At 38.1% G+C, this 14,326-nt stretch overlaps 1 protein-coding gene across 1 annotated transcript; it reads right to left on the minus strand.

Moving 5' to 3' along the window:
• Positions 1 to 5,369: 5,369 nt before the first annotated feature.
• On the minus strand, positions 5,370 to 13,911 carry LOC135473301 (sphingomyelin phosphodiesterase A-like). The gene is made up of 11 exons (XM_064753149.1): positions 13,754 to 13,911; positions 12,887 to 13,042; positions 11,755 to 12,003; positions 10,909 to 10,965; positions 10,543 to 10,660; positions 10,131 to 10,259; positions 9,571 to 9,617; positions 8,855 to 8,997; positions 8,025 to 8,133; positions 6,749 to 6,938; positions 5,370 to 5,470 (listed from the first exon to the last, which is right to left on the minus strand). Exons 1-11 carry the CDS (start codon positions 13,784 to 13,786, stop codon positions 5,370 to 5,372), a joined length of 1,332 nt encoding a protein of 443 aa, XP_064609219.1. The 5' UTR covers positions 13,787 to 13,911.
• Positions 13,912 to 14,326: the final 415 nt, after the last annotated feature.

Genomic DNA, 14,326 nt, shown 5'->3' on the forward strand with positions numbered 1-14,326 from the left:
GTTCCTTTCATCTGGGTTGTTCAGTATAGCAATACATTAAGAAGATATGTATGTATATACATGTACATGTATGTATGTATGTATGTATGTATGTATGTATGTATGTATGTATGTATGTAGTTATGTATGGATGCATGTATGCATGCATGCATGCAAGAGTAATGTGACTGGGTGATTATAATATATTTAAAGACGTACATCATAGAAAGTAAAAACAGAGCAGTGACGACTGCGTGGTAGTTGGCTAATGGTCACAAGTAATCGGTGAAATACAGTCTTTTTTCAATTTACCCCAGTAAAGATTTTATTCTGTCTGTACATGTAAATGAATACATACTATGTACTCCGAATCACTCATCGTCTTTATATGACTGAAAACTGTTCAGTACGACGAAAAAACCCTGCAGTCGTCGCTGCTCTGTTTTTACTCTCTATGATGTACGTCTTGAAGTATATTATAATCACCCAGTCACATTATACTGGCACCGCGCCAACCAGTCCTGTTTCCTTGTTCTAACCTCTGTGAACTCAAATCAGAAGCAAGAACCATTTTAAAAGTCTTTGGTATGACCTGACTCGGGTTTGATCCCAAGTCTTCCGGCTTCATTCGAGGCGGACGCGTATAATTACTTGGCAACCGAAGTGTTCTACTGTTCTAATATGAGTTCTTGTTTATTTGATTGTTCATATAACCCGCTATTACTTGATTCCAGAGCTCAAAATTTAACGACTTTTTCTGTGGAAAAAAGGCGATAGATTTTCCTGCAAATTTAATAGTGAAGAAGTGAAGGCACCCACACGCAGTTTTAACTGCTGCCTATAACTTCATTAATATTTATCAATCCTCGAATACTATGAAAACAGTATACATAACACAGGAGTTGTTATCCATAATATTCGTCTCAATGTATTGTTATAATACTTTACAACTTCTGGAAATACCGCTCATGGATACCAATTGTATAAGTTACATGGTCATTTGAGCGCCTAGTAAAGACGATCTAAGCTTTTCCAAAGCACCAATCTTTGTGGCACATGCCATAAATTGGATGTAAAGTAACCAGTGATGCACACTTGCAGATATCAAGACCAGTAAATACCCCACAACTGTTATTAAAACTAATGGACAGTATATACTAGTTACAATACAAACATATAACAGAAAACAGGCATTGGAATGGCTCGAAATTTAAAATTTTGCAATTTTTCTTAAGATTCAACGACCACTAGCACTGACCACTACAAATACCAGCCAGTTTCAGAGTTACTATATATGTGACAGATCCCGTAGGTTAATTTTTATCCAGCCGAGATAGGAAGTGACGTACTGAACGCTTTGTTCAACTGGACTGTTATATGCTGTAAAGTTAACTTGTTAACGTGTGGTGTCTTTTGACATCGGATGGTTAGATCATATGTGGATTTTTATTACGTGTTTGACACAATCTACTCGCCGTGCATGTCGATACATTGCTGGTTATAATCAATATTTTCGGCATTTGTGATACACTAAAGAATCGTCTAACCTATCTTGGTATACAAGAGCTGTACATCGAGTAGTGTCCCCTATATATACATAGTCCATACAAACATCTATTCTATTGATTCACACAATAGCTAAGAATCAAGCGGTGTCACCAATATCAAAATATTGTATGTGGAAATCAGCTATGCACTATCCTTCTTACTTAGGCAAGAACAAAGGACTGATAATAAATGAGGTAATCTATATGCACGTTTTTGAGGAATCTAATTGCATCATCCTTTGCACGTATAAGACCATAAAATACCCTGACTTTGCCATCTTTTTTCGATTTCCATTTTACCCTTTATACAGCCTACATGTACGTCAAATTTTGAACTATATATACTAAGGGTGACTAAGATCATTGAAAGTCACTGAAAAAAAACAGTATACTCTGTGTGATGCACGATTGACATTTACCAGATGAGATGTATTTACCTACCATCACTATTTACACTTACTTTAGGGGTGTTTTCTTCGGATGCGTCTGTGGATTCGTCTGTCTCTGAGCGACTAGGATTCTCCAGTTGTACTCTCGATTCCGTTTTCTGCTCCTTCGGTGTGACAAATGTGAGAGGTACTAAGAATCGTGGGGGAACGGGCGGCTTTTGTACCGTTGGTTCTCCACGGTCGTCTGTAATAGCTTCACTTTCAGCCATAACTTGATCTGATTTTTCCCACAGTTTCCACAACAAAGAGTTATACGCTCTGACCAGCACCTTCTATCTCAGACTTGTGCATGTGTGCCTCGGCACGAACGCATATATATAATGCATTACGAAGTCACAGGCGTTCGTATCTAACGTACAATTACCTGATCGATCTGCACCAATCAATGAAGTATTTCACACCTTTGTCTTTGACAGGTAAAGAACAATCGTGTATATGTGAGGTTTTGCTTTGTCCAAGGACAAATAACCGTTGGTGATATGACACCAGGGTGCCATGTTGACGAACTGAGCCATCTGTTGTGTCATAAACAACATCCACTATATAAATGGAACATTTTTGCCACCGATGAATGACAATTTTGACCCAATAGTGGATATATGTATCCCAGAAAGACACCTTTATAACACCTCTTCATTATCCCCTTATAGACAGACTAATGTATTTGTGACACCCCAAGTCAAAATATATGTGATAGGTATGTATGTATTCATTACGGTAACAAAACACCTTTGTCATTGTTAGTGGGCTGTGGAACATTTTCTGAGTCGGTTTACACCAATAATTACAGTGTTAAAAAAATCAGGCTTCTTGGACATCTGCGAGTTAAACTGTTGCAACGATGCATCAGATTACTATCTCATTACATGACCGTCTCTGTCCTGAGTAATGATTAATTTTCCCAGGGAGAACAAGTTCTTGACCAATGAGAGCACGTGTTCTATAATATATGTAAACCCAGCTTCTTTACCTCAGCAGGTTTATCAGGTCTCTGCATCGTACAACCTTCAGAATCTGGTCGCATTACTAATTAATTTGACTTGATGACTGAATCACTCCTCAGAAAAGGAACGGCTAAAAGCAGCAAAGGAATCATAAATATTTTTTTTATTACGTACAAAAACGTTTGACTCTTGAAGTTGTATCTTGGTAGAAACATCACACCCCATAGCATCCATTCATTGCCCTGAGATCTAAATGCCAAGTTGTAAGTATTCAGCACGCTTTAATATCCTTGGAAGACATCCGGTTTGGAAGCGTACCGGCACCCATGCAGCAACCTTGCAGGCCCCTAACCCAAGGACATGGAATAGCAATCAAATAAAGAATTAAGTGGTCTTGCCTCGTGCAATGGTCCCTTTATATTGCCATTATTAAATTGTAAAATAAATTTGGCTTAAGACATAGTGCTAGAGGGCGTGTACGTAGCGATCGTTTAATCATACACATGCATGAACGGATGGAAAAAATAAGAGCCCGGGGTTTTTCACTGGCAATACGTGTGGTCATTTGCCAACTATCACCCTATCGTCGATGCTCTGGTTGTAACTCTCTGTGTTATAGTCTTTTATCTTCAATGCGAGATTTGCTGTATTCTTGGGAGACTTCTTGTAAAGACTTTGTTGCAAGAAGTCAGCTAAGCCGTTGAGATTCACAAGTTCGAATCCAGCTCCGATTGGTTTGTCAGGTATCTAGTACGCTAGGGTGGCAATCTCCAGGGCTTCGTCGGACTTCATTCGCCCACAAACAACACCGCCCTCATATATACAGTATTTACATAAAAATATGTATGAGTAGGGCGTGGAAAATGAAAATCAAACCAATCTCATTTCATCGACGATATCTGTATAGACAATGACGTCGTTTAGCCAAGACACAATTTTGATAACAATATAATAAAAGATTTGAAGCATAGAGAGTAGAACACGAGCAGCGATGAAATACGGTTCCCCATGCATTAGTTATCACAAAATTCCGGGTACATCCTTGGCCGAGTGGGTTAATACGCCAGCTAACGTGGTGCAATGACTCAGGAGCCTCACACCAATGTGGTCGCTGCGAGCTCAAACCCAGCTCATCCTGACTTCCTATCCGACCGTACGTGGGAAGGGCTGGGAAGCAACTTGCGGATGTGTGTGGGATTCCCCCGGGCTCTGCCCTGTTTCCTTAAGAAAATATTCTTGAGTATGGCTTAAAAACATCAATCAAATTAAAATCAAAATTCCGCTGGAGTTTAAGACATCCCAGAGCTTTTACACCGGTTATTCACAGAGGTATACATTTATTAAAGCTCTGATATTCATGTATTTATATTATAGACACAATTCAGGTAAGCTCTCAGAGAAGCCGATCGCGTCTCACACCACGTGACCTGTTTGCAGGATTCATCGCAAGATCCCTGAAGTCCACTTCCGGTCAAGTAGTTTCGCCGGTAACGATTAAGTAACTCTGTATCCGTCCTTAATCTGAGGCAATTTGAAAGTATAACATAAAACTATCATACAGACAAAACAATACTTAAACTTTATACATCAACGGAATAATAGGACATATGCAAAGGTCGGCAACAAAACTGTTCTTGGTGGGTATATGGGCATCTATAATCAGAGCCATCTGTATTTTCCACCATCATTCTAAAATATAACTAATCTTACGTACTTAGACTATTTTAGTTCTCGCGAGAACACGATTGATACAGGCATATGGCGTCATTCACAGAAACTAGGATTCGAAACTGAATGACTGACCAGTCTCCTTGTGCAATACAACGAGAACAGAAACGGACATTAAGCTCTGGTGAGAGGAGCCTCTCACCAATGCGGTCGCTGTGAGTTCAAATCCCACTATTATGCTGGCCGCCGTCGTATAAGTGAAATATTCTTGAGTACGGCGTAAAACACCAATCAAATAAGTAAGTAAATAATTATATATCATGCACCATACTAATCTAACTTAAATTAAGTCAATGAAGTCAGGAATATAAGCGTTACAGATGAAATAAAAAGGGTAGCTTTCATAACTCCGGTAATTTAACTGAGGTATCCACATTTGCCCATATGTTTTATACAGTGAAAACTATGAGTTAACCTCGAGTTAGAGTACTGGGCCCGGGTGTTCAAAACAGGATTATAGTTAATACTGGTTTAAGGTCATATTATATATTTAAAAATTTAGCGAAAATGAACAGCCTATACAGTTGTACAAAGGCCAAGTGTAACTGCACCAGATTTACTTTTTATTTAATATACTGTTACGCCATTAATTTTGGACTAAGTACAAAGCCTTTAAGTTAATCTGGTATCCAGTTTTAAGGCACTTTTGAACAACCGTGCCCTGGGCACTACATCTGCCTCTTTCTTGATTTCATTTGGAAATGCATCAGTTCCTGGCTTAATTACCTGTCACTTAGAGATCTCCACGATTGGGGACTCATGTCACTGAGTCCATACTCATCTTTAGCCGAGTATAGAAGCTTCACATCTGTCTTACCTTCAGCTGTAATACGAGACAAACATACCAACTTCCACTTCATCCATAAGTTTAATGTATCAGAAACGTCTAGTCCCAACATAATCAATCTGCCTTGAACTTAAACCAGACATTGTATTAACATGTAATATACCTGAGCACATACAGATTGAACTTAAACTCAGATTTTCAATTTTATTTGTTCGAGTTTAAGACAACTCTCACGAGTCAAATATAATAGCAATATAAATTAAAGGTAAATCTCAATTTTACCGCGGTAACGGTTTTGAAGTGTACGTTATATTAACATGATTTTGCTTAATTCTGAAAACAGCTCTATGGTCCTCAGACCTCCCGCTTTGTAAAACAAGCCCCTTTAACGCTGTACTTTGAGTGACTATTTTGTCATTTTGTGACTCTTTATTTCCTTCATTGTTTAAGCATTGGTTCTAGATTTACCAGAGCGTGATTTGCACACAGTCTGAGCGGAGTAGAAACTTTAAATGGTTGAAATTTTTCACACACTGACGTCGATGCATCACAAAACGCCTTTCGAAGTCAGGAAACACGGGATCAAACCCGGGTCGGGTCATACCAAAGACTTCAAAGAGAGTACTCGTTGTGCATCGCGTGGTGTCAGGTCTAAGAGGTTAGGGCAAGGAAACAGGACTGGTTGGCCCGTCTGGTGTGTTCGGCATGACATTTCAGTGACGACATGGACTCGCCCCGCTACAAGAAGACATAGTGTAAACACACGTCTAATAACTCCTCATATGACTGAAAAATTATTAAGTATGACGTAAAACCCAAAGTATATATACATACATACAAAATGCCTCCCTCTATAACTTGTATACCATTCCATTTCTTTTCTCAACTCACCATTTGCCGCCGTTATATTGAAGTAATACTGCTTGTAGTCCAGCAGGTGGAACGTCCGGGGATCAAGCTGATATACGCGGAAACGGGGTTCACCTTCCCGTATGTCGTCACGGAAGGGGAGATAAATATTGGTCCGTGCGGCGTCTGACTTGAAGGATTTAAGATCTAGTAGTTGTATATATAGAAAGAGAGATGTGTGTCATGATCGAAGTATAGCCGGTACGAAATAATCGCAAGGATCGTGATCAGGGGTGGAGGCGAGTTTGTTCTACATGAAATTTTTGAAAGCTTTGCGGAAAAATTATTTCTTTACAGGTGAATATATTGTTTGGAAAGAATATCGTTCGTCAACAGGATATAAGCCCTGATGTTCAGCAAATAATTCACAATTAATGATCAAGTGTTGCCCAAAAGTGGGTCTACATAGAAAAATTTCACTGTCTAAATAAAGGAAACAAGCACTGACAAGTTCAAACTCATCGTGATGGGTGTGGCCAAACAGGTGAAGGACGATGACGTCAGAATAATTGACAGCCAAGTCGGTGTAAAAATCCCCATAGTCCATTACACTTGAACCTTTGTCTCCGGGGGGCACGTGACCAATTATTATAACCTACAAGAGGAAGGTGATCAGTTAATTAGGGTCACAGAGTTACATTATGAACTAAAAGCTTGCACGGCGATTACGTTCGCGGTTTGCATAATGTACCAGAAAACAGACACAGAAAAGTTTATATATTCTGAGAATATTTATCACATTAAAACATAACTAATAATAGCCTTTTAGTTCGTTAGTATATATTGTAGGATGCAGCATATATATAAGAAGTCAGTTTGCAGTATAAATTGCAGAATGTAACACAAAATAAGCTTAATACTCGGCGAGTGTAAAGTGCATCACTGAATGCAGTAGACAGGAAAGGTTAACTACTCTAAGTTTAAAGTACGTTTTAAAAATGCGGCAGGTGACAAAAGTAAAACACTCTGCTACATATACTTTAAAATATGTTTTCAGAAAATAACAAAGTTTAATGTACATTGCAGAATGCAGCAGACAGCATAGCATAATACTTTGTGAGTTTGAAGTACACTGCAGAATGCAGCTGACAGCATAGCTTAATTCTTTGTGAGTTTGAAGTACACTGCAGAATGCAGCTGACAGTATAGCTTAATACTTTGTGAGTTTGAAGTACACTGCAGAATGCAGCAGACAGTATAGCTTAATACTTTGTGAGTTTGAAGTACACTGCAGAATGCAGCAGACAGTATAGCTTAATACTTTGTGAGTTTGAAGTACACTGCAGAATGCAGCAGACAGCATAGCTTAATTCTTTGTGAGTTTGAAGTACACTGCAGAATGCAGCAGACAGCATAGCTTAATACTTTGTGAGTTTGAAGTACACTGCAGAATGCAGCAGACAGCATAGCTTAATACTTTGTGAGTTTGAAGTACACTGCAGAATGCAGCAGACAGCACTGGTTAAATTACCTGAATTTGAGGTACAATTCCAGAATGTAGCATATAGAATACGTTAAATACTCTGTCCCTTTGGAGTATACTGCTGACTGCAGAAGATAAGTTGAAATGTTAAATCCCGAGTGTGATCTGTGTATATATGCACCAAATACAGCTGAATAAATATCCTGAAGGACATAATGCTCTCTACACTGTTAAAGTTCATGGGAATGATATTCCGACCTTCTCGTTTGACTGTCTTGCTCCAGCTAGCACGTCCTTCATGAACTGCTGTTGTTCCCTATAGGCTGGAATCCGGTCATTTAAAAGAAAATAGAAATTCGCCAGATACCTGTACAAATGGAAGTGAGACGATGGGGAATGTGTGATCGTAATGTTGTAAGCTTTTGAATGCGTGTATGGTTAAATACTAAGGAAGTTAATCGCTAAGATGAATATATGTAGATGATCTACAGAAAAAAAAAGAATCTCAGTTGTGAGCATAAGACGTTCATAAACTGTGGCTTAATCATCAGAGCAAAATGCTCTAACCTTTTTTTCTGAACAAAACTTGAAAAATCACTTGAAAACAGTCAGACGGATATATCTACAATCAACAGCAAAAAAAGAAGAAAAAACAAGATCAAAAAACAATATAACCTTACTTCTGCATGGACATGAAAGTCCAAATTGTGTCAAAATGTTGAGAGCAGAATGCTGTTTATAGCCTGCTTTTGAACAATGGTTTGTAAAAGTCAGACGGATATATATATATATATATATATATATATATATATATATATATATATATATATATATATATATATATATATATATATATATATATATATATATATATATATATATATATATATATATATATATATATATATACAACAATATAGCATATATATAACAATATATCACCCATATAGCCCTATTTATGTAACCTTACTTATGAACGTAAGTTTCCTGAATTAAGACAAAATGTTGTTTATACTGGAGGTTTGAACAATGGGTTCAATACAGTTGGGCAACGACAAATCTACGCATTTTAAAGGATGCATATTTACCCGTAATCGGTGTTAAATGACAGAATGCGAAGACCTGGTCGAACCAATGTCGTGTAGTAAGCAGATATTTCGATGCTTTCTCTCTGGTCCGCGCTAACGTTGAACCATGATCCCCATAAGGTAGCGAGTTTAGAATTAAGGGCCTGTTTTTATGTATAGAGTGACGTGTTTTAAATTTATTGTCAAATTCCATATATTCAATACAAATAATATAGACAATTAAAAGATGTCATGGTTACCATGGCAACGAACTGCTTTTGGTTCATTTGGATTGGGGTATTATCTAAAAGAAATATTGCATTGAAATATTTATATTATTTACATAACGCTATTCTCAAGATTATTTGACTTGAACGAAGACGATCAGCCTTTTGAATAAGGAAACGAACTTTGGCAAATTAATGACGAATGTGCCCCTGTGTGATATACAGACAGGCATACCATTATGAAACTGGTGGAGAACAATTGGTTAGACAACATTCACGGTCAAACGAGCTGCGCCAACTAATTATTATCACCACAACGCCGCGAAGAATGAGAACAGCGGAATTTACAAATCCTTTGTCCAAGGCCGGATTTGAACTCACACCTTGTGTATCATATATTATACATGGTCGCAAAACAGTAACCTATGGTAATAAATGTACTTTATTTATTGTTTACTGTGAACATCCATGTACCAAAAAAAAAAAGAAACAATCACCATAATCGCTTACCTGATATGCTGTGCTCGGTTGGTAGTAAAAACTCTCCGGATAACTTTCTGGAATGTATATGCAATTAATTATTATTCCTTAATTTGGTAATTACGTGAATATGTATATGAATTAGTCTGCTGACATGTTAAAGCTTTATACCGTCAGATTTCGTCCTATTCAGAAGTGTTGGATCTTAAGGCTAAGTGAAGATCACATACAAAATTTGAAATATCCCATTGTGATGCATCATAATATATTGGTAAAGTACGATGGGGAAGAACAGTCATGATAAATTACAGTACATCGTGGTCGAACGTCACGTGTGAAAGTTCGTCAGTAACTTGCCAAAGGTAGGTGGTTTATTCCCGGCAGTCTGATTTGATTCTCAAAATAAAACCACCATGGTGTAATGAAAAATTATTGAATATGTTTTTATAAGCAACCATCAAACAAGTGTAATAAATCATATACCATCAATGTCATGCACGTATATCATTTTCTGCTAAAAAAAAAATTAAGGTGCCGCGGTGTGCAGATTTACCTAACGCAAGAAAGGCGAAATAAAATTATCGTGTTACCATGGTTTCCAATAGCCGGGTAAATGGTGAAACCTTCAAGCTGTTCATTAAGCCTCTGAACAACCAAACTGTCTGCTTTAAGTTGACTGTCCCAGGACTCTTGCCAAACGTCATGCGGTGGAGAATCGCCTATATAAAGGCAAGCAAAGCTGGTCAGAATTTAATATAGGGTGCGTATCGAATGGGCTTCAGTAGTTTAACTGAAGATAGTTATGGAGAATTCAACACATTAACATATCAAACCAATACGCGACAATTTGCATATTTTGGTGTAAGAGATATATGTATACGGAGTAGATATGTAAACTAATATTTGTGTGTATGATACATGTGTACGCTACAGGCGGACTCTTATAGTTCCGAATGATCGTCAGATACACTGACACCAATGAACTAAAATATATATGCTTACCAGTGTAGATAATAAAATCAGGTGCTGGATCTAGTTTTCTTATCGCCGACAGAACGATGTCCAGTGTGCGAACAGGTATGTCACAGCAGTCATAGTTCCCGTACTGTCCGGCTGATCCCTTATATATAGACGAGATAGTTTTCATACATCATAAGCATACATGACTTACATGACTCACTGACAAATATAAGGGAAAGGGATATACACCATTTTCTGATTGTGTATGCATTTATTTTCTCTCTTTTTGTCATTTTTTCATGCAGTACCAATTATGTTTGCATGATATAGTAAGGTGTTATCCATTTTTGCTTATCACACATGAGAACTTGAAATGCTATACTCATGTACAGTTATTTATTAGTATACCGTTCCATTGAATTGGCTCCGACAGCAAATGTACAGTCCACAGTCCGTTGCAGCGCCCTTATGGGAGAGAGAAAATTATTATATTTATTTATTTATTTTATTTTATTAGTGGTTTACGCCATACTTAAGAATATTTCACTTATACAACGGTGGGGGAAACCCACGACCACCTGCATGTTGCTGTCAGACCTTCCCACGTTCGGCCGGAGAGGAAGCCAGCATGAACTGAACTTGAACTCACAGCGACTACATTGGTGACAGGCTCCTGAGTCATTGCGCCGTGCTGGCGTGCTAACCACCTCGGCACCGGAGGCCCCGAAAATTATTGTATAACAGCAACTTAAAAAATATTATTTGTGGTTATTGGAGCGATGATGGTGGAGGGAAGTAAATGTAAAATAATAGAAGACTTTTAGTTTAGAAAGTAAACCCAGAGCATGCAGCCACGACAGTGTGATAATTGGCCAATGGTTACACGTAACAGGTGAAATAGGCCTCTTGTCAATTTACCTCATTCAGGGTTTTATTCTGTTAATATAAACGCTTAAAAAGTAGCAAATAATACGCCCCTAGCGCACTGGCTTCAGCAGAATTAGGTCAAAAAATGCAGAAATGTTAATCGCAATTCATTAGACGTCACTGGTCTAGAATGACTCAAAATACTGTGCTGTCATAACATTTTAACACACATAGGCCTACAGCCCAAGACACTTCTATGTTACGTCCACTTTTTAGCTGAAATGTTTTTTTTGATTCTCGTAATATTAAACGTCGAGGTATATGCAGAGTGTTCAATTTATAAATGGACAATTCATTCCTAAGCATAGATGTATATTATATACACACCGTCGTGTAGTAAGGGTCAACATGGATATCGCTGAGTTGCAATATTCGTAAAATCTTTTCGGTGCCCGATAACTCGTCACCGGCTTCACGGGGGACAACTCTGTCTGGCACAAGCCTGTGTGGATTGTAGTCGGCCTCGACTTTACGTTCTCCAGTCGTTTTCCACAAGCCCATCGACGGCAAACAGTAATTTAGTTTTTCACAAACCGTCAGAGGGTCCAACGATAGTTGTACAAATACAAACCACGTCTGTAAAATGAAGATTATATACAGTATATTGATAGGAACCGGGTATATTTTCCCCAAAACTGACAATTCCGTAACAAGTTGAGAATAGCTATAGGCGTTGGATCAATGTCTGTGAACTGTATGTTCTAATCTATGTTCGACATTGTTAATATAGAGATTCATCGGGGCAGATCGGGACATGTAGGCCTATTGTAAGGGAAGGACTCTCTTCACGTGTACCAGTGTTTCTTCACAACGTTTCGTTGACTTGCCGTGTGTATTCATTGCTGTAACCCCAAGGATTCAAAAGATATTAAGTCTGCAAACTCTCTGCAATAGTGACGTCACAAATGTGCGGATTACACAAGGTCATCTCGGGCTAAAGTCAGAATTTTAAATACAAGATTAGATCTATTTTAGGGTCACAGAAATTAAAAATTTGGCCACCTCATAGTTATTGTCTTAAGACAAGTGTGTCATATTTTCAACTTGTAATACCAGAAAGTAAGCAATATGACGAAGTAATATTATCACACCTGGTAATTATTAATATCCACATCCGTCGTATAAGTGAAACATTCTTGAGTACGGCGTAAAACAACAATCAGATAAATAAATATTAATATCCAAGCACTGTATTTTCACCCAAAGTTTATTATTTTTCACGTACCACATTTTGCTTTATTCTGATTGATGAACCTATCTTAAAGGGTTACTTTTAAGAGGGGCTTTATTGTGAAGTTTGATTAATTCCTTAACTCAAAAAGTATTGACATCAAAAGTATGATTTTAAGTTTTTTTATTCTTCTGAATGTTCATTTTTATATACCAAACATCTTGTACATTAAATTAAAAAACAAAAAAAAAACACACAAAAAACAAAACAAAGAAAAGGCAAGCATACCCCGGGTCCGTAGGATTCCACGATTCCCGGACACATATAATCACCATGGTAACCCTTCTTTGTGAGAACCTTCACACAGAGGTTGATGGCATGAGGTTTGATGTCGGCAAATGTTTTCTGACTGGTGATGAACTCGTTTATTAGAGTAACACCTTCCTGTACGAATTTGTAATCAGAATCATGGTGATGCATTCGCATTATAGTCTATACGCATTACGAACATCTACGTGTACATCCTATCATACCATAGTATAAATTCCATGTTACAGATTGCCTTTCATATTCATGGGTTTTTCCATGAGAACTTGACCTTTCACATTCTTTAAACCGCCTACATGACCAGCTCTCGTTGCCCGAGGCAGGGAGACTGCTTATGTTCAGCTGACTTTATACGTATCCCAGATAGCAAGGACATGCAACAAGGGGCCCATTGCTCATCCATGGGTGGCCTATCTTCGCCCACGTGCATGGTGGGCTCACCGTGCCACCCACATCGGACTGCCGATATAGTATGCTCCTCGGACCTAGGCATGCACAGAACTGGCATAGTTCTGATTATACGACACTATCTAATACCGTTGGTAGATGAATGACCAAACACATGTAGAATACGTTTACCATATTATATGTATTTCTTGTACAAGAACACACACTGAAAACAGATCTATACATGTAGATAATGTAGCTGCATAATGTCACTGCATGCTTACCAAGCACGCCACGTGTTTATGTGAATAGACCCGCGGATGGTCGTGGGTTTCGCCAACCAAAACGCTGACCGCCGGCGTATAAATGAAATGTTCTTGAGAACGGCGTGAGAAACACCAACCAAATAAATACGTAAATAAATGTATCACAGTGACTTACCATACAAACGTCACACAATTCATAATCTCCCATATTTTTCACAAGCAGCTTGGAAATATGTTGGGTGACATTACCCGTTCCTGGAGGCTTCGGCTGCTGGAGGGGTAGACCAAAACCCAGCCTAACTAAATGTATACACACAAGATACAAAACTTTCCAAATCCATGTTTTCTTCATTCGTAAATGATGAAACTTCATTAACCAATCTATTTACATGTAACAAGCACTATGACCCTGAGTCAAGGAAACGTTGGCAAGTATACGTTTTCAGATAGGCTTCGGTCACCTACTTTGATAACACAGTTGTGAATGAGCCAGCTAAAGAAGCGGTGAAGGGGATTGGTACCATATATTAATAATGTACATATATGCATGCCAAATCCACTGCAGATTTGGGGTTAGGTTACATATATCGCATGCACTCTGGATTTCTTGCTACATATATGTACCTGCTGTGGAATTATTCATTTTGTATTTGACTGTATGGTTTTTTTTACAGCCGTACCTGATTATTTTAATTCATATATCACAGCGGCTTGACTAAGTGTGTATGGAGTGGAATGAAGGAAACCG

The sequence above is a fragment of the Liolophura sinensis genome, chromosome 8 (assembly GCF_032854445.1).
Source record: "Liolophura sinensis isolate JHLJ2023 chromosome 8, CUHK_Ljap_v2, whole genome shotgun sequence".
In the NCBI taxonomy this organism is placed as follows: Eukaryota; Metazoa; Mollusca; class Polyplacophora; order Chitonida; family Chitonidae; genus Liolophura; species Liolophura sinensis.